General features: G+C 43.6%; 1 protein-coding gene across 1 annotated transcript in view; it reads left to right on the top strand.

Moving 5' to 3' along the window:
• MMP24 (matrix metallopeptidase 24) overlaps positions 1-22,034 on the top strand; it is a 41,580-nt gene that overhangs the window by 5,530 nt on the left and 14,016 nt on the right. The window contains exons 2-4 of the mRNA XM_054573843.1: positions 12,375-12,523; positions 16,717-16,833; positions 18,544-18,848. Coding sequence (XP_054429818.1) covers positions 12,468-12,523; positions 16,717-16,833; positions 18,544-18,848 — 478 coding nt within the window. The 5' untranslated portion in view covers positions 12,375-12,467. The remainder of the gene's footprint in view (positions 1-12,374; positions 12,524-16,716; positions 16,834-18,543; positions 18,849-22,034) is intronic.

Genomic DNA, 22,034 nt, shown 5'->3' with positions numbered 1-22,034 from the left:
TCTGGGGGCTGGTCCCTGCCCAGGATGCCTTCAGCTTTCTTAGCACAACTTAGGCCTGTGTACCTGTTTTCAGGACTAGCGAGTGGATAAAAGCTGCGAATGCCAGCTCTGGCCCTCTCTGGCTGGGAGATTTGGGAACAAATCATCTGCGTTCTCCTGACTTCAGGACTAATTCCATTCGAGTCCTTTACTAGTTTTTCTTCATCATTACTCCATGCATTCATTTTAAAATCCAACTTTGAACTAGACTTTAATGATATATAGGATAACAGCAAAGCCATCTATATAAAAGATAGTATTTTCTCAAAGCTCATACCATGTTATAACAAAGTAGGTAGAGAGAAAGAAGACATTGTTATTAACAACTTTTGTTAGCAATGATCATTTAAAAACTCACTTCTACACCATAAACGCTCATGTGCACAGTTCTCTGTGCCCCAAAAACACAGGACCAGGAAGATGGGAGTTGTCCCCCACCTCTAGCTCCCCTCACCTGCCTCAACAGAATGAATCGCCAAGCCCCAGCAACCTCACCTCCTAAGTGAATTTTCCCTGTGTCCACTGTCTTTGCCCCTACTGCCTCCACCTTCGTCTCAACTTCCAGCATGTGTCATCCGGACTGCAGAAACTTCCCACCTGATCAGCCTCTCTTTCCTGTCCCTAATCCTTCTTCAAACAACAGCCAAAGTGACCTTTTAAAAATAAATCTACAAGAAATCAGTCATATCTGAAGCAAATATGGCAAAAGCTAAGATTTAACGAAGCTGGTTGGTGGTTATCCAGTGTTTGTTTTATTATTTTGTATGCTTTTGGATGCTTTAAGTATTTCATTAAAAAATGAAAAACAAACAAAAAAAATCCAATCGTGTTAGTCCCACCCTCACCTTCCTTAAAATCACTTTTAGGATAAAGCCTGAACTACAACCACTATGCTATTACTGCTTCCTTTTAGTTTTTCTTATGGAAAAATTCCAAAGGCACACAAAAGTAGAATGAATAGCATAACGAACCTCCTTGTAGCCAGCGCCCACCGGGCTGAGGCCCTGTGTCACTGAGTCCAGCCCGCTTCTCTGGCTTCCTTTTGTACCACCCTGGCCTTCTTTCTCTATTTCTAATACACAGGCTCCTTCCCACCTCAGGAATTCAATAAAAAGTCTTTTTTAGGGGAAGCTCATTCTACCTTTACCTCTTGCACACACAGGTCTCAGCTGAGATGTCCACATCCTCAGGGAGACCATCCCTGACATCACAGCCACAGCTCCTGTCATACACTGTCACAGCACCTTCTCCTTTTCCTTTGTGCCACTTCTCACAAGGAAACCTTCCGTCTTTCCACATCTATCTGCCCACCAGGCTGTAAGCTGTATGACGAAGAGTCACTAGGGGTGACAGGCACATAAATCACTATTTATAATGTAACATGACAGATGCTGTTAGTGAGGGCTGCATATAATACCACTGGGAGCACAGAAGAAGGCCATGTAACACCGAGAGCCCTCCCTGGTGAAGTGGCATTGGAGCTGCATTTTGTAGAATATTTAATAGTTTATCAAGGAGAGGCCAGAATGCATGTGGGAAGACATTCTAGGGAAGGGAATGAAAAATGTACAGAGGAAGGAACCTGTAGATGTGTCCTGGCAACACAAGAAGGTCTGTAGCTAGAGTACAGACTTTGGGGTAGGCAATAATGGGGTAGGACATAAAGACAGAATATAAGGCTAGAAAGATGCATTGGCCTCATATTGTGAAGCGAGTTGAGTGCCATGCTAAGGAGATTGGACTTTAAGACTGGCAGTGAGGAACTAGAAGGCCAGCTCCACAATGAATCCAATTAAGCTAAAATAATAGAACTTTGTATAATTCGAGGTTATCTAGTTCAGCCATCTGCCTGTTACAGTTGAGAAACTAAGGCCTGACTGTGGTTTTTGTCTTCCCTCTTCCCTTTTCTAACTCACCCTTAAGTCAAGCCCCAGGGATAAAAACTGGCAGGTCTGCAGGAAGGCACTGGAAAGGGTGAGGAGGACGAAGGCTCCTCACTCCTCGGAGAGAGAATGAGAGCATCATCACACTCCGGGCCTTGGGAGGAGGCCTCCCCAGAACTGGAGGACTGAGACATCCCAGAGCTGACCCAAAACCCCAAATGTGCCACCTCCCTGGGCATGGTGGTTGTCTGGCCTGTGGTGGCCCCCTGGAAGTGGACCAAGGACCTTGAGCAGAACGCCAGGGGATTCCCGCCAGTGCACTTACCACCCCCTTGAGAGCTGGCAGCAGCCAAGAGGCAACACTGCACCATTAAGGTGTTTGTCAAGAAACTAAGTTGGAAACTGTGGGCAATCCTGAGGGCCCTTTTTAGATTGGCTCTAAGTGAAAAAAGAGAAAAACAGACACAGCTTTGGAGGCAAACCAGAGCTGGTGTGGAGGGCATAGCATGATCGAACCCTCCCTAGGAGGCAGGGACACTAAGTTCCATTTTCAGTTCCTCTACCAACTTGCTCTGTGATTTCGGATAAGTCGCTTCTCCCTCTCTTGAGTTTTATTTTTCTCTTCTGCAAAACAAGCAGGCTCAATAAGGTGCTCTTTAAGTACTGTTGACCAGTGCATTTTGTAGATGCCTGAATGGTTAAGCCTTCAAGTTTGAAGCGTTCAAAAATTGGTGATAACTCAAGTGGGCTCAGCAGCAAGGCTGGGACCTCAGTTGCATGGGTAAAGGAAGCAGCAGGGTCTCAGTGGGACACGAGTTGGAGCAAATGGACACAGTAGCGGGGCTGATCTCTGAGGAGTCACCAGAGGTGGTCAATCTATCACTGGAGAGTGAGGGAGCAAGGATACAGACAGTGACATTGTGAGCATTCTTCCTATGTGCCAAGATCTGCTCAGTGCCTTAGATGCATCTCTTAGTTTCCTATTGCTGCTGAAACGAATTAGCACAAATTTAGTGGCTTTACAAAAACACAAATGTATTATCTTACAGTTCTGGAGGTTGGAAGGTCAAATGGGACTTATGGGACTTAAAATCAAGGTGTCGGCAGGGCAACATTCCTTCTGGAGGCTCTAGAGAGGATGCATACTGTGCCTTTCCAGCTTCTGTAAGCCACCCACATTCCTGGGTTTGCGGCCCCTTCCAGCAATGGCATCACTCTGACATCTGCTTCTATTTTTACATCTCTGACTCTGAGCTCCTGCCTCCCCGTTATAAGAACACTGGTGATTACACTGAGCCCACCTGGATAACCTAAGATTCTCTCTCCCTGGAAACATCCTTAACTTAATCATATTTGTATAGTCTTCATTGCCAGATGTTCACAGATTTGGGGGATTAGGATGTAGACTTCTTTGAAGAACCATTATTTTACCTACCACAGTGCATTATCTCATTGAATCCTCCTAATAATACTTCTCTTATTGCCCTCTATTTAGCAAAGAAAAAGAAGTTAGGTCATCGCCCCAGGACACTCAGCTGGAAAGAGCAAAGTTAGGCAATAGAAGTTCAGGACCACACAAGGAATCTGAGATGCTGAGAAACAGATTAGGATCATAGCCATCTCACCGTAGGACCTGAGTACCAGAATAGGAAACTGAGGCAAAAATCCAGTTGTAAGGACTGAGCTAATATGGCAGTGGATGGGGAGGGATGATCTTGGCCCACTCTTGATGCTAGTGTGCAACACTATGGAAACAACACAATGGAATCTCGTTGTTGGGGTTCTGATGGACCATGTGCTGAAGTTAGGAACAGCCAAGCAGATGGGCACCAAGGATGAGAGCAGAGCCAAGGCACTGAGGGCAGGTGCTGGCTATTTTTAATAGAAGGCTTTTCTAAGTGGGTACTGTACTTTCTGCCTTAGTAAATTAGAGGAGATACTTTTTTAAAAAATTCTCACCTGAGAACATGCTTATAATTTTTACAGATAGGGGAAGGGAGGAAGAAAGAGTGGGAGAGAAATATCAATGTGAGAGAGAAACACCAATTGGTTCCCTCTCGTACACACCCCAGTCAGGGACCGAACCTGCAAACTAGGCATGCGCTCTGACTGGTAATTGAACCCATGACCTTTCGGTTTAGAGGAGGACACTCAACCAACTTAGCCACACCGGCCGGGGCAAGGTGATAGATACATTTCTTCATGGCACAGGGTCATCACTCCCAAAGGTCCTTACTGCAGTGGCTCTCAAACTTTAGTAGGTGACGTATTCACCTTAGGTACAGAGTCCTAGTTCCCAACCTCAGAGAGTCTGACAGTAGATCTAGGGTCCGGTTTGGCAATGTGCACTTTTAACAAGCTCCCCAGATGAGGAGGCAATGCTGACAAAACATGACACACAGAACTACACACAGAGGAACAAATTCTGTGTTTGGGGCTACACTACAGTGAGGTGTTTAGAGTTGTTTGTCATCTATCAGGAAAATAATAGTCATTATTATTGCCATCTTTCACTGAGTACTTAATACCATGTATTATGTTACTTAATCTTCACAGCCACTAAACAAGGCACATGCTAATAACGTGGCACAGGTAAGGGAAGTGAGCAATAGGGAGGCTGAATAATTTGCTTGAGGTCGTGGAACAAGAAAATAGAAGAATTAGGATTTAAACCCAGCACAGTTTGTCTCCAGAGTATACACTCTTAACCCTGACCCTAAACGTCCTCTTTGCAAGCCGTCTCGCTCCTCACTGCTCTCCACACCCCACCCCAAGCTGCTCACGGCCGCCTGTCCAAACAGGAAAACCAGCTCTCACTCTGAGCCTCATCCTGGGAGGCTATCGATTGAATGCCCAGTGCTTTCTTTAAAACAGAATTTAGGGTGCAAGAGCCTGAGAAGCTATTCAAGGCAGCCCTATATGGGAAACCCTTTATTGGGTTCTCAGTTGGGGGCAATTTTGCCCATCTCTGGGGAACTTGCAGCGATGTCTGGAGACATCTGGCATCTAGTGGGTAGAGGCCAAGGGTGCCACTAAACATCCTACAGTGCACAGGGCAGCTCCCCAGCATAACAGAATTATCTGACCCAAAATATCAATAGTGCCAAAGTGGAGAACCCTGTTCTATAGCAAGTTCTGCCCATTGATCACATGTCCTGAACACTTCAATTCATTTTCATTCAATAAATACGTATCTATGACAGGCTCTGGGCTAAGTGTGGGGATACAATGGTGAAGAAGGCAGACTGTGGGCCCTGCCCTCAGGCATTGTGTAGTCAAGAAGACACTTGTAGTTCAACACATGATTACAACACTGTGTGATAAAGAGGAAGGAATGCCTGGTTTCAGATCTCTCTGGGTTGGAATCCAGCCTCTTATGAGCTTTGTGGCTCTAGGTGATTACTTAACCTCTCGGAACCTCAGTTTCCTCATCTGTAATTTGAGGATCAGAATTCCTGCCTCGCAGAGCCGTCGCATCCTAAAGTGTCTAGCACAGTGCCAGGTACACAGTAGGTGTTCTAAGAATAGTAGCTATTATCATTGTTGTTATAATTAGAACATTTCTGTTAAAAGTTGTTTCTTATAGTGAGTCGAGATCTATATCCTATAATCTCCCATGCTGGTCTTGGTTTTGGACTCTGTGCCAACCAGAATATAATTCTTCCTCCACAGCCACTTGGAGGAAGACTGTCATGTTACCTGCAGCTCTCCCTTCTCCAGTCTACAAACCCCTCATCTTTCCACACAGGACATGGTTCCTAACTTTCCTGGCCGCTCTCCCTTAGCCATGTGCTAGTTTGTCACTGTCCCTTTACATGTGCAGCCTCTAGAATGGAACTTGGACCTCCTGTGCATTGTTGAGACTAATGCCTTGTTCCTATTACATCATCACCCTGGATATGACCTTGGTTGCCCAAACTCTTTGATCAAGTTTCTTTATTCTTTCTCCCTCATTCTAGCCCATGCTTTGAAATTTGACACTTTCCTGCTTGGTCTTTCTTAACAGACTTCACTTCTGGCCTTTCTGATAACACCTTCTCCGTTGCATTTCTGATCAAACACCTGATCCTGACCATTCTCCCACTCCTTCGTCAGACCTTACAGTCTGGTTTGGGCTCACGCCCAACCTGCTGTGATGCTCCTGCATGCCTCTGGGAGCTCACACGATTTTAACTGATCTGTCTTTCCCTTCCCCCCGCACTATGACCATGTCTGTTTTCCAACAGCAGACAGCACCACCAGTTGATCTGCTTGCTGCCTCCATTGCTACTTCTAATCTTACCACCACCTTTGCTCTCTGCCACTCTCTTCCCTCTTTAGGCCACATTTTTTACTCCTTGTTATTCTCTGCTTTCTCCTTTGCCTACCATAAATCCTCAATGTCTCAGCTTTGGCTCCTCAGGAACCAAAATCCCGCCTTCCAGCCAGCAGACCAATTACACTGTACTGTGTGTGAGCTCTACATCTTTGGTTCAGCCCAGCTATTTTGGTCCCTCTTCTGCACTCTGAGATTTTTCTCACTTTCCTTTGGATTTACACCTCTTTCAGCACTTAAAGGGTGACAGACATTTTAGAGTTGGTTAACTGAGCTGTAAAGGTCAGACTTCTGCGTGGCTGGTGATTGATTAATGGATCCAGGTGTAAAAAGATGAAAGGTAGGTCACTTTTCCTTTAGTGGATTTTATCTTTTTTTTTTTTCAGATGGGACAATGGAGTCTATTGCCTCATTAAGCAAAGTCAAACCACAATAGATTGAATTTTAGGCAAATGTTTTTTTTCAACCTCTAATAGACAACAAGAATTGTGCTTGGTGCTTTCACGTATATCATTCATTAAACCTTCCCAAGATGAAATTCCTTCCCCAGTACCCAGACAGTGCCTCCTAGATGAACTGTTCATTCGTGTGTTCATTCATTCATTCATTCATTCATTCATTCATTCAGTGATTCTTTATTGTGCCAGGCACTGTGCTAAGTACTATAGCAAATACAAAAATAAATATGAGTCTCTGTTCCTCAGGAACTCAATCTACTGAGGAAAACATATCAACCAACAGGTGTGACAGGCTTTGGCAGTTGTATTTAGAGTGGTAGAGAAGTAAGGCACTGTGGGAGTAAACAGTACCGCCAGCTCTGCCAGGGAGCATTAAGGAAGGTTTACTAGAGGAGATGACATTTCAGCTAGACCTGAAGGGTCTACACATAAGGAGAATGGGCTCCACAGGCAGCAGGAACAGCCTGAAAGTGTGAAAGGGCAGGGAATGTTTTGGAATTGGTATTACTGGAATTAGAAGACTTGCTCCAACATCAGGGGTTTCTGCCAGAGCAGTCAGAGAATTGCTGGGTCACAGAGACAGAATTCAGCAGCAAAAGTTGGAATTGCCTGGTGGCTAATCCATGGTCCTTGGCCTCCTACCCTCTCACATGCACATTTGCACGCACACATGTATGTGCACCCCAGGTCCAACCTCAACGCCCTGTTCCCTGGTTTAGAGCTGTCATTTGACCAGCCCCTCCTGCTCCCATTTCCCCTCTTTGGCGTCTGCCCCTGAGCTCCAAGGATTGTCCCCAGTGAACCTGGAAAAGAAGCAGAACCCAGAGAAGGCTGATCAATTCCAATGTTTGGTCCCAACCCAGACATTTGCCTAGGACCTCAGTGCTTAGATTCTAACCCCTGTCACTGCTGAGAATGACTCTGTGACCTTCAAAATGGATCCTGATTGGCTCTGAGGTGCTCCTTATTGGACTATCCCAGAAAAGGAGCTGGGTAAGGCAGGCTGACCTTTACTGAGGAGAAGCTACCTTAATTTCCTGAAGCCTTAGATGGCTGGAGTGGGTTTATGCTAACATTGCCCTGTTCCCTATCTCCTACCATTAGCAGTAAGGAGGGCAGGAGGGGAGAAGGTTCTTCAATTCCATGCTAGTTTAGAGGTAGGTGCTCAAAAAAAATACTCAGTTGGCTGACTGGTTTGTCAGTGGCCCGAAGAGCCCCAGCCATTTCCCAAATGCCATAACTCATCTTAGTTGGATTTTTTAGAGAGAAATTGGATTTATTTTAGATTTGTACCACACCTCTTTTTGGAAGGCTTGCAGCAATTTACAGATTGAAGCAATGTCTTTAAGTAAGACGTTTAAGGATGAAACATAACTTAGTGGTCAGAAAGAAAAAAAAGAAAAGTAATAGCTTCTTCTAAGCATTGCCATGCTTAACACTTAAGCTATAAATTTGGCTGAAAGATTCCTGGCAGAAAGGCCAAAAGGGGAAACCATTGGGTTACCCAATGTTCATTTTCTGAAACCAAAAACCATACAGAATCTCCTGTAGGGAAAAAATTTCCTTAAGCTGAAGTCTGGTAGATAGTGATTGTCTCTGGTCCTAAGGAAGGTGAGTGACAGGGTGAAGAATAAACAACTCAAGCCAGCTGTCATTTCTCCTTGTGCAGAGTCCCCAGTGCTGCGTGAGAGGTCATGTCTATAGGTCACCTGATAGCAAGTAGACTTGACTGTGATACTGTGCTACTCTCCATAGGACCCACAAGGACTGGCTCTTGGCCCAGGGAGAAGTGGGAGGGCAAGATGACTAGATTTCAAAACGCATGTAATCCAGAGATAGCAAACACCTTCTGAGTGATAATGTCAGGTGCATTTGTTCGTTTCGTTTGAATAACCATCCTGTAGAGGAAGGATTATTGTTTGTATTTTAAAATAAGGAAACAGAAGCTCAATTTGCCCAGGATCATACAGTTGGCCAGTAGTGAAGTCAGGACTCGATCTCAGGACTGTGCATATCTTTACCGTCCTGGTTACTCAACCCAACAATCCTTTTTTTTTTTAAAGATTTTTTATTTATTTATTTTTAGAGAGAGGGGAAGGGAGGGAGAAAGAGAGGGAGAGATGTGTGAGAGAAATATCAACTGGTTGCCTTTTGCACATGCCTCTTGCACATGCCCCAACCAGGCATGTGCCCTGACCTGAAATCAAACCAGCAACCTTTCACTTCGCAGGACAAGGGCCAACCAACTGAGCTACACAGTTCAGGGTACAACCCAACAATTCCTAATCTGTTTTAAGTTTTCATAAAGAAAGAGAATGTAATGTGATATTCTGGCTGTGAAGGGTGAAGGGACTTAATGTTTTGATGACGTAACTTAACCTGGACTGAGAAGTTGGAGCACATAGATGAATGGACAGGGAACTTGTCAGTTGCCCTGCCCTGTCATGTCCATGTCCAGATCTTACCAGAGTTTTCTGGCTGATCCTAGGCCACAGTGAAGTCACAAATGATTCTCTTTAATTTGTCCACTTTGTGAAAAGAATTAATTATCTAAGTGGGGCAAAAGTAAGTTTACAGTTGTGACTACACAAAACACAGTTTATTCTTGTATTTTATTTTCCATCTGAACAACTATAAAGCTACTTTTGCCATACCCTGTACATCACCTCTCTCTACTTTCCTTTCCAACCCTCTTCACTCATTGCCACACAGCCCTCCCTCAAAGTTCTAGCCATTTTAAATTCTGTTCAGAACATGCCATGCTCCCTCACAGCTCCAGATGATTACACATTTATGTCCATCAAGACTTAGCTCAGATCCCATCTCCACCTGGAGGCTTCCCCCCACCCCCGGTCTCCTTTCTCTCTGTCTCCACACTTCATGTGGCTAAGATACTCCCCTTTTGTTCTCCCATAGAATCCTGTACACATGAGATTTTCAGTGTTATATTTTCATGGTGGGTTTGTTTGTTGGTCTATGAGCTCCTCATTCATCTTTGTATCTCCAGAGCTTTGCACAGTGCCTAGTCTGTACTAAGTGCCCAGTAATGTTTGTTGAACAGACATAATGAAAGGCTACCATTCGTCAGGTACCTCATGGATATACCCTGGATATAGCAGGTCTGTCTAGAAGGAGTCCAGCTATTGTTAATATAATGAGAACAGTTTGCACAACATCGATGTACCCTGGAAGTCAAGGAGAGTGGACTGGAATGTGCACACATGAACAGTGATGACTTGACTGTACTAGTCAGTGGGGGCAGTTGATGCTGTTGAATGAGCATGTGTACTGTGTGGCCATCACATTCAAAATGATGGAGTAAGTAAAGCAGCGAATCTGCATCAAATTTTGTGTTAGGCTAGAACATTCCTCCATGGAAACTATTCAGATAATTCAGAAGGCTTGAAACTATGGGCAACTGGTGACTGGCAGCTTCATCACAACAACATGCCCAGTCATGCATCAACTCTTGTGCAGTTTTTTGGCAAAACATCAAGTCACCCAGGTGACTCAGACCCCCTACAGCCTAGATTTGGTGACTTGTGAACTTCTGGCTTTTCCCAAAACTAAAATCACCTTTGAAAGGGAAGAGATTTCAGACCATCAATGAGATTCAGGAAAATACAACAGGGCAGCTAATGGTGGGGGGGAGAACTGTGTGAGGTCCCAAGGTGCCTACTTTGAAGGGGACTGAGGCATCATTGTCCTGTGTACAATGTTTCTTGTATCTTGTATCTTCTTCAATAAATGTCTCTAGTTTTCATATTATATGGCTGGATACCTTCTAGGCAGACCTCATATAAAGATGAGAAAAACACAGACTCTTCCCTTGAGGAGTTCTGAGTCTGATACATAATGATTAGAGTCCAATATTATAAGATCTCTATGATCTATAATAGGGAATTTAGGAAGCACAGAAGAAGAAGAAAATAACTTAGTCTGGGGATTTAGGGAAATCTTCCAGAAGTGTAATTTATGGGCTAAACCTTAAAATGATGAATTATTTTTGCCAAACTAAAAAGTAATATCAGGCAAAGGGGAAATTGTACAAAAGCATGAAAGAGACTCATTGTTTGGGGAAATGCAAGAGGTATTGATATCCTGTACCATGATTTGGAATGCAAAACATGTTTTAAACATAAAATATGCAGGAGGTAAGGTTGTTACACTGTTGTGGATATTTTGACTTTATTATTCTGAATATTTTGTTTTTAATGATCCAATGGATTTTATCACAAGGCAGTAAAGACATTATAGTCACCTTTGGTGAATAAATAACTTATTTATAGTTTCTGTCTTGCCTCCTGCTAAAAATGGTTTGATTTGACTTCTAATAACAGATGCATCCACAATAAGATTGTTCATATAGAAACAAGAAAAAAAAACTGTGGACAGGAAGAGAATGATGCGGTTCCCTATATTCTTTTTCCTTCCTGAGCTCACACAATGTCAGGACAGTCCTCTGTGGCTGGGCACAGGTTCTGTCTGGCTGAGAGACCAGGACGGAGGAGGCTCCTGTAGTAAATGCTTATGCATTCAGTAAATACATGGCTATTTTTCTCACTTTCCAGTTGATACCACAGATACTTTGTGGTGCTCTGGTTTCTTCAGGTTTCCATTCCCTCATGCTCATTAGTGAAAATAATTGTCTTTACTTTGCTACCCTTCAGATTCATTGCTTGTTTGAGCTTCATCACCTAAACTACCTTCAGATTTTCTTGCCCTTTTAAAGTTCTTCTCTTTTTTTTTAATGACTCCATGCATAAAACTTAGAAAAAAGAAAAGAGAAAAAAGAAGTCCCCCATGATACAATAACAAAGGATATTATTTTTTATGTAAAAAACTTTTTGACATCTTTTCAGACTTTCAGAAAAGTTTTCAAGAATAGGACAAGGAATTCACCTGATTCCCCCACTATTAACATTTTACTACACATGTTTCCTCTGTCTCTCTCTACACATACATTTTTTCCTGAGCCTATTAAAAAAAAAAGTTGCCGACATCATACACCCTTATGTAAACCTAAATGCTTCAGTGTGTACATCTTAAAAATAGGAAATTATCTTACATAATCATACTATTATTTTCACCGGATGCCCTTATAGGCTTTTCTATACATATATTTATGTATTGATATTTAAATTAAATAATACCTTGTTTTGTTTATTTTTTTAATAATGGCTTGCTTTTTTGAAGGGAGTAGCAATAAAGATCATATATAATCTCATGCTAATAAATATTCTACAGCATGAGTCTTCATCAGGCTCTGATTTTAGACACACAGGTCTCTGGAAAGCACATTGTAACAGGCCACTCTATTTCTGTGAATGAACCGTTCTTGTTCTCTTGCATGTCTAGTCATATGTCAGTGGAAACCACTGAATAAATGAGCAAAGAGTCAGGGTAGTAGAAAGTCCTGAATGCAAATTTTAGCTTTATTCTGTAGTCAGTAGAGACCTAGTGAAAGGTTTATAGCAGGAGAGTAAGGCAACAAGAGCTGTGTTTTCTGGAGATAAATCTGACATGTCTGCAGGAAGGAGTGGAGGAGGAAGAAATCAGGGTATGAGTCTGTAAGTCCCTTGGATAAAATGATCCCTAGTATTCAAGGGCAGATCTCTGCCCAGGTAGAACAGAGCCTACTCCAGCATAATGCATCCTTTTCTTTCCTGTGTCTTTCAGAACTGGTTGAAGTCATATGGCTATCTGCTTCCCTATGATTCACGGGCCTCTGCATTGCACTCAGGGAAGGCCTTACAGTCAGCAGTCTCCACTATGCAGCAGTTTTACGGGATCCCCGTCACCGGTGTGTTGGATCAGACAACAATCGAGTAAGATTTGCATAGGACATTGTGTCTTTGAAATTTTGGAACTTACTTTTGGTTCATATTCATCGTGGCCGTCTGTATACATCATGCCCATCCTATCTTTCTACCTTTTACTTTGCACTGTCATCCCGGGAAGCCATACCCCAAGGTGTCCTTTCCTATGTGAGCTGCCACGTGCTCTGCCACAAACTTGCTGGGTGACTTTGGACAAGTCACTTAACCTTTTGGGGCCTCAGCTTCCTTATCAGCACAGTGAGGGGTTTGGTTATAGATGATTTTAAATTTCCTCTGACTTGCGGGTCTAAAACTTGCGGTTCTGTGAGTCACCCCTCTGGCATTCCCTGAGATGTACACTTGATACAGAGAACCCTTGGACAACAGGTTGACAAGTCTCATTCCACTTGTCCCATTTACCAAACATTTGCTGAGTGCCTATGTGGACCAGGCATTGTGCTTGAGCCTATGATCCCTGACCTCCAGAGGCTCACCTTTTAGTGAAAAATACAGTCATCTGGCTACATGAATCTAGGACTCAGAAGGAAACACTGAGCTTCAGGGCGACACAATGTAATAACAAATCTGTCCGGAGGATGGCTGAGAGCACCCAGGGGGAGTATGAGGAGGAGGACTAGGAGAGTGCTGGGAGGGAACCCCTCGAAGCAAGATGAGATGCAGCAGACAGACCTGGGGCTGCGATGTCATGGTAGTGACAGTGGGAATGGCCACTGGGCTCAGCAGGTGCAGGGTGGTCAAACAGGAGACTGAAAAGCGACTGCTGAGTTTAGAAACAATGAGGCCGTTGTAAACTCCTGAGGAATGGTGGAAACAAAATTGCTTGATCGCAGCTGGGAGAAAGGGAAGCAAGGAGTAGAGATAGCAAGTGTGGGGGAAACTTTCAAGAAGCTTAACAATGAAAGGAAGGAAGAAGAGATGGTAATTAGAGAGGAATGAATTTTGTTCATTTAAGTTTGGAGAGATTGAGCATGCTTAAGTTCGTTTAAGAAATAGCCATGAAAGTTATTAAAGCTGTTTAGTGAAGCCCCAAGAAAAACCTGGAGTGAGTTTCCTAAGGAGGTGGTGAGGGGCGGGATCCTGAGCTCTGGTGGAGAGGGCAGGGCTGGGTGAGGAGGCAGAGAAGTTGGTGGGTGAACAGGAAATCCACCCAGTCGTGGAGCCAGGATCAATCCACCCCTTGGGAGAGTCACTCCTTGAGAGAATCAATCCCTCTGGCCTTCAGCTTGTTCATTCACAAAGGGGAGTGTTGAATTATGCCTGTAAAATTCTATATTTCACTATTCTGAGCATCTAGTTCTTTAGAATGTGGTGAGTGTGGGGTTTTATGATCCCAAAGTTCTCTCCAAACATTTTCTATTCCTGACGTTCTCTGATCGTGAGATTGTGAAATTCTGACATAACGCATTAGGTTGCGCCTATGATGCTGGGAGTACAGTGGATTCCTGGGCTCTGTGGCCTCATGAGTGAGCTGGGTAGAGAGGGCCCGGCCACCTTTCAAAGCAGAAGTTATTTTGAGGGTTTTGTGCAGACCTCGTGGCAGTGCATCCTGGGGCAGAAGCACTGGTGTCTCTGCTGAGGCACCACCTGGCCTTGGGTTTTACTCTGTTCCAGAAAGCCCCAGGCCTGTTGGACGGGGTTCAGAGTGCGGCAGGTGGACACGAGAGAAGGAGGCAGAGGGAATGATGATCTGAGGGAGCAAGAAGGCATTTCCCACTTGCAGTTCTGCCCCCACCTCTTTGCAGAAAGGCTGGGAACACAGATTTGGAGGCACGTAAAGGAAGAAGGAACTCACACTTAAAACAAGATCTAAGTATGGAGGGCGTTGGGGTGGAATTTAGAGACCTTAGTTTGGGCTGCACCTTTGTGACCTTGAGCAGTTTGCTGCCTTCTCTGGGCTTGTTTTCTCCCTGGGGGCTCTTCTAGGCCTTGCTCAGCCTTGCCGTTACAGCGATGGCACCTGGTTCTCTTCCTAGGGAGTCAGTGACAGGAAGCTAGATTAGCAATTCAAAGTACTACTTTTGAGTGCCTGCCTTGGGAAATGCCACACATTATTCCTTGTTCGTTTGTTCATTCATTCATTCATTCATTCATTCATTCATTCAACAAACAGTTCGTCTAGCCCCACCTTGTGCTAAACATAGAAATTAATAGTTCATTCATTCATTCAACTAAGTTCCAGCCCCATCTCACTGTTTGCTGCATTTTGCAAGTTACTCAATTTATCTGTCTCTTTTCTCTCATCTATAAAGTGAAGAACAAATAATTTCTGGTTACCTCACCAAGTTGTTTTGAGATCCAGAAAAAAAAAAACGTTTTTAATGTGAGCACTGTGAAAATTATCAATGTTTCTTCTAATGCATGGTATTGTTATTATTGTTTGTTATTACTGATTTCTGAGTTTAGGACACTGTAGGTGATGTGGAACATACAGAAATGAGTAAGGCCTAGTTAAGTCCCTTGAGAGGCTTTTAATATTTGGTTAAAATATTCTCTGTCTCTTCTCTATATTGCCAGTGGCAACTGCTTTCAACAACTGCAAATGAGGTCAGACCGTTTTCCCTTCCAGCAATTCCAAGCTATAGTTGAGTGAGTTAGTCATTAGGCCAGCAGGGACTTAAAATTTAAGGAAGGCCTGGGCCCCAATCAGCTATGATCTTTTAAATCTCCTGCCCTGGCCCCTTTTTTATATTCCCAATGATGTCCCAGGCCCACTGTTCCCTGATATGACAAACAGTTACCAGGATTTACTTTAATTCCAAGCACTGGGTTAGTTTCTGGGACACAGTGATGAATATGATACAGTTCCTGTCCTCAAAGAATTTCCTATTTATTAGAGGCAACAGACTAATAAATTTAAAAAGACAATATGGCATAATAAATTACATTCCGTGTCCTACAGTTGTTTAGCCATTTTTCCTAATCCTCACCCAAGGATATACTTATTGATTTTTAGAGGGAGGTGAAGGGAAGGAAAGAAAGGGAGAAAACATCAGTGTGAGAGAGAAACCTTGATTGGTTGCCCCTTGTAAGTGCCCCAGTCCCAGACCAAACCTGCAAACCAGGCATGTGCCCTGACTGGGGGTCAAACCATGACATTTTGGTTTACAGGACAATGCTCCAACCAACTGAGCCACACCAGGCAGGGCAAGCCACTTTTTGAACATTTATAGCAAGAAGGGATTTGCTGTCTTCCAAACTATGCTATTCTACTGTTGGATAGTTCTGATTCATTCATTCATTCATTCATTCAGCCATTTATTCAACAAATCATTATTGAACATTTTCTGTATCAGGCACTGTGCCAGTACTGGGAACACAGGCAAGATTCCCGTCCTCATGGGCCTTAGAATCTGGTGAGAGAGACAAAGAATCAAATATACAATTTCCATGAATAATAAATGCTGTGAAGAAAAGCAGAATATACACAGTGGTGGGATGGGAGGGGGAGGCCGTATGAGATAGGGTAGGCAGGGAAGTCCTCTCTGAAGGGGTGACTTTTGAGCAGACACTTTAGTGAACAAACCATGTGAAGAAGATTGTTGCAAGCAGAGGGAACAGCAAATGCAAAGACCCTACAGTGGGAAAAATCTTAAGTGTTCAAGGCACAGCAAGAAGGTCACTGTGGCTGGAGCAGAGTATATTATATGCAGGGAAGGAGGGTGATGGTGTCATTAGACAAGTAGGCAGAGGCTAGATATCTTAGACATGGGCCAAGATAAGGAGTTTTGACTTTACTCTAGATGTTTGGGGAATCATTGGAGGGTTTTTAACCAGGGAGTGATGTGATACGATAATATTTACAGAGGATTTTCACATTTGTGCCCTCTTTTGAGGCTCATTACAACCTAAGAACAGCAGCAACTTTAATTCTTATATTCAGATAAGGAAACTGAGGCTCATGCTGATTCAATTGCTTGCTGGGACTCTTATGATTAGTGGTAGAGCTGGAACTATCAAACCCATGTCTTCTGACTCCCAGTCTCATATGCAGCAATGTTTCTTCATATTCAGTTGTGAGTGAGTGAATGAAAGAGTCAATCCTGTTCTGTTGGGGAACCCATCAGAGCCAGGGTTTCAGTGAAGCACACTGCCATTCAGACTGGGTCTGGAGACTCTGCAGGGTCTTTCTAGAGTGTTCAGTGACCACAGTGTATGTGTGTATGTGTCTTCTCTCTGCCAAGATGGATGAAGAAACCCCGATGTGGTGTTCCTGATCACCCCCACTTGAGCCGTAGGCGGAGAAACAAGCGCTATGCCCTGACTGGACAGAAATGGAGGCAGAAACACATCACCTACAGGTGCTTTGACTTCCTCTCTTCCTCCATGGTTTTTGCTCCACCCTCACTGTTCTTTCCTGGACCGAGTTTCAGAGGCTCGCACTGTAGGTGGCTCTGTGATGAGGGCAAGGGCCACGGTACTAAGAGCCTATGACTTTGCCCTCCTTGTGGCTTCCAGAGCGTGCTCTGTCTCCAGCTTCAGATTTCTTTGGTCTTTGGGGGCTTCTTAGTTGTGTTGTTTAAATTCCAATCGTTTTTAGTTACAGAATGTGGAGTATGGATTGTTGACCAACTTTCCGCTGTGATAAAGAACCATAGCTGAGCTCATTCTCCTATCACCGCTTGACAAACCCCACTCTCTCTGCTCTGTATCCCCTTCCTACTTAGTCTAATAGATTTCATGCAAGATTCCCAGCACAGATTTCCAGTTGTTTCCTAAGGAGGATAAATGACCTTAATCATAACAGCTTCATTCATTGTCTAGGGAAACCAAGGGCAGAGCAGAATCAGTCTCCAAGTCACTCCAGCAACCAAGAGCAGGGATGTTGGAGCCCATCACAGCATATGCAGACATCAGAATTCAGAATGGGACTGGGACAAGAGCCAGGCATAGGGTAGGCTCAAGTGAGCTCTGGTTGGTACCTCTCAAGATTCTGATTCCATCTCAGGTAGATCTCCTGGGTTCTGAGGTAGAATCTAAGAGAGAGATCTTAGAGGGGAACTAAGAGCTCTCCTGCTTACAAGTTGTAGAAATCAGAACAGGATTTTTTTAGAAATCTGACAAGAGAAGGAAACTGAAGAAGAATGTGGGTTAGAAACTGGATAGACTCTTAGGGTGTCCTGAAGAGGTAGAGTGGATCAAGAAAAAGAACTGGATTCAAACCCAACTCTGACCTTACCTTGTATCACCCAACCTCTCTGAGCCTCAGTCTCTGAATAATCCTTGTTCCAGGTGTTCATGGGAGATAGCATCCAGAAGTAGTGATGCTCCATATGGAGAACGATGCAATATGGATATAGTAACCTTAAATAGCTTAATTTATAACTGATTAAATCAGAAACTGCCCTATACCAGCTTTTATGTAGACAAGCAGTAGTTGGTACTACATGTTTTTTTAAAGAGATGTTTCACTTAAGCTCTCCATTGTTTAAATATTTTATAACTTTTTAAAGAAGATTTTATTTATTTATTTTTAGAGAGAGGGGAGGAAAGGAGAAAGAAGGGAAGAGAAACATCAATTGGTTGGCTCTCACATTCCCCCAACTGGGGACCTGGCCCATAACCCAGGCATGTGCCCTGGCTGGGAATCAAACCAGCAACCTTTTGGTTCACAGGCCAATGCTTAATCCACTGAGCCACATCAGCCAGGGCAAAATATTTTATAACTTTTATAAATTTACATATTGTATGTATTGGGAGGAGAACATAAATTTTAGAAAATGCTAGCCAACTCACTTTTTCCCTACAAATTGGAATGAAATCCTATATTCAATACAAACTTTGTCAAAGACAAAATGTGAAACACTGACTAAAACAAAGACTCTGATTGAGGCAAGGGTTAGGACTTTTCCTACTTGGCCTCTCCTTCAACCCCTAGAGTACCTCAGCAGAATTCTAGGCGTCAAAATTTGAAAATTCTTGGGCCACATAGTTCCTGATGTTCCTTTTAGCTCTGTGTCTGACTTTCTGCCCGTTCCTCCCTAATCTAATTCCATCCCCTCTCTCACCAGCATTCACAACTATACCCCAAAAGTGGGTGAGCTAGATACACGGAAAGCTATTCGCCAGGCTTTTGATGTGTGGCAGAAGGTCACTCCACTGACCTTTGAAGAGGTGCCATACCATGAGATCAAAAGTGACCGGAAAGAGGCAGACATCATGATCTTCTTTGCTTCTGGCTTCCATGGTGACAGCTCCCCATTTGATGGGGAAGGAGGATTCCTGGCCCATGCCTACTTCCCTGGCCCTGGGATTGGAGGAGACACTCACTTTGACTCAGACGAGCCATGGACACTAGGAAATGCCAACCATGATGGTAAGACAATGAGGGGACAGGGATTGGTCCTGGGTTTCTCAGAAGCCCCAAGGAAGAACCTGGTGGATCCCATAGATGAGTTCCTGGTTTCTAGAGCATCTTGTCTGACAACTAAGAACCTACGATCAGGAACTGTGGTCCCTGATGATACTCAGCATGTGATCTACCAGAGCCAAGGCCATGGAGATGGGTCAGATCACTTAGTAAATGGTCTAACGGAGCTGAGTCAGGAGGGAGGGATTAGGTCATGAAGAAGAGGAGAAAGTAACAAATCAGGGGCTGAGGGGGAAAAAAAGCATTAAAGCTGAAAGTGGGGTCTGAGAGTAGTAGGCTCTGGCCTGACTGATGACAGCTTCAAAGACCATCTTATGAGATGCTGTGACTGACTCTCCCCCTTATGTAAACCTCAGAGGTGAATAACTCTAGCGTCCTTGGATACCTTGCTCTTCACCACTATGATTTAATGAATATTACATGGATCCAGAGTCAACACTGTACAGTAACAATATTCTTTAGGTTGCAAAAGAGTTCCTCATCCATATTTACTCATAAGGCACATGTTTAGTAAGTAGGCAATTGTATATCATTTTTAGCATGAAGAGTTTGGGATTCAAGTGGCATAGCTGATAGGTGGCAGGGCCAGGGCTCAAACCACGGTTCAACCACGTGGCTATATCACTAGGGGCAAATAATTCACCCCCAGTCTCCTCTTCTGTAAAATGAGGGATGGCACTGGATTAGGTGATCTCTGAGGTCTCTTCCATATTTAATGAAACATGACGCACAACCCAGGGGACTTGCACATTTTACAAAAAAAGACATGGTCTCTGCCCTCTGGAAGTCCAGAGTCAGGTTGGGAAGACAGATAGTCACCCTGACACAGGCAGACTGTACTGAAGGATATAGCAGAAATACCAAGAAAATGCAGTAGGAGCCTAGAGGAGAAAGGGACAGAGGATTCCATTCTATTCTAGATTATAATAGACAATTCGTATGTTAATATTCTAAGGCCCGTGTCAAGTGCTTTTTACATTGTATATATTATTACCCCCATTTTACAGATAGGTGAACTGTATAGAGAAACATTAAATAACCTAGGCAAGGTCCCATAGTTGGCAAATGATGAAATAAGGCTTTGAACCGGAGCATTATGATTCCAGAGCCTGTACTCTTAGCCACCATGCTAAGCTTCCGTGGCTCTTAAAGTGCAGGGCACACCAGAATCATCTGGAAACCTTTTTAAAGAACACAGATTCCAGGCTCCGGGCCCTTCGCCTTTTGCTCTTCTGATTCTCTGGCTCTGGGGCTGGGGCTGGGAATCTGCACGGAATCTACTAATGCCCAGGTGCTTCTCATGTAGGGGCCCCATCACTGCAGAAGCACTGTCTTCATCCCCAGAGTTTCCCTGACTTGTCTAATCATAAGAATCAACCACAGTTCTTGTAATAAACATGGATTCCCAGGCCCTTCCCTTGGAGATTCTCGTTCTTAAGCCGAGGCAGGTTTGGGAAACACTGGGCATTCTTTTTCCTTGGTGAAGCTCAGGCTGAGAGCAGACTTTAAAGCCCATTTCCTCAGGGGCTGTGCCTAGTATCTGTAGATGGGGCAGCCTCCTTGAGAAAATTTCATATTTGAATGAATCAGAGATCATCAACTCTTGGCTTATCCTTGAAAGGGTGGTTCAGGAGGCGGCTTGGCCAAGGCTCAGCCCAGGCAAAATTGTAAAACTGTTCAATTTCTTGTTGCCCCTTGCCCTCTTCAGATTTGTGACCTCTTACCTATCCAGCTCCATTTCCTCTGCCCCCGTGTCCCTTGCCTTCTGTCCTGGATATGTTTCCTGGCTTCCAGAACTCCTATTCTTTATATCATTCTATTCTTGGATTAGTGTCAAGGAATAGCAGTCTATGCTAACTGATAAGGTGTGAGGAGAAGAGAACTAACATTTTTGAACCCCAGTTATATGCCAGGCACTGTCCACTGATGAAATTTTATTGATAGCCCTGAGAAGGATCAGTGAAATCTTGAACGGTTGTTTTCCCGGGAAACACTGGAGAGGCACTCCTCCCCTCTGCCCTCCCTTCCCAGCTCTGGGGGTTTGTATTTCCCACACCCACTCCTTGCTGCTGGGTGGAAAGGAGTTGGGGCCATCCTCGCATCCTCCTGATTGTCCCACTCCATTCTGATGAATGACAGCAATTCTGATAGAAATTCCAAGATGGACAATGTTTTCCTTGGACAAAAGTCAGAACTTTTCTGTGCTCTGGAAAACCAAGCATGAACTATCCAGATTTAATTAATAAACACAGCAATAGAGCCTTGGCTGGCAAACTGGAATGCACCTATTGCCCTAGGACAGCATTTGGAAGGAAAGGAACCAAGATTTATTGAGCACTTGTACATTATCCTAATTTCCACATAAACTCAGCAAGGGAGGAAGAAGAGACGCCTGGGAACTTTTTGTTTATTTGCTTTCTTATCTATTCTACATTTCCATTATGGAAAATTTCGAACTCACAAAGATAGAGAGAAGGGCAATATGAACCACCCAGGCATAATTGTCAACATTATGTCATTCCTATTTCATCTATCCTCTCCCCCACACTTTTATTTTTTGGACTGAGGTATTTTAAAGAAAATCCTAGGCATAATCATTTCACCTTTAAACACTTTGGTATATACCTTTAACAGATTATTTTTTAATACAACCACAAAATCAATGTAAAACTCAACAAAATTAACAATAATTTCTTAGAATTGAATACCTAGTTTATGTTCATGTTCCCGAATTATCTAAAAAAAAAAAATCTTTTATAGCTGTTTGCTTGCATGAGGATCCAAACAGCAGCCATGCATCATATATGGCTGACATGTCTCTTAAGGCCCTTCTAATGTAAAACAGTCACCTTGCTTCTATTTCACATGCTGCCCACATTTATTGAAGAAACTGGGTCACTTATCCTGAGTACAGTCATTTGGCTTGACTAGATTCAGGTTCACTTTCAACTTGTCTCTCTTCCTCATATTTCCTGAATATCAGTAATTATATCAACAGGCCTGACCAGATTCAGGTTCACTTTTTTGGCAAGAATGCTTCATAGGTGGTGCTGGTCCTCTCGAATCCATCACTTCGGGCAGCACGTGTGATTCAGGTTGTCCCACTTTTTAGTGAGGCTAAGGTTGACTGGT

The sequence above is a fragment of the Pteronotus mesoamericanus genome, unplaced genomic scaffold (assembly GCF_021234165.1).
Source record: "Pteronotus mesoamericanus isolate MK-2021 breed Mesoamerican mustached bat unplaced genomic scaffold, CSHL_Meso_final contig_25, whole genome shotgun sequence".
Lineage (NCBI taxonomy): Eukaryota > Metazoa > Chordata > Mammalia > Chiroptera > Mormoopidae > Pteronotus > Pteronotus mesoamericanus.
This window is presented reverse-complemented; position numbering and strand designations above follow the sequence as displayed.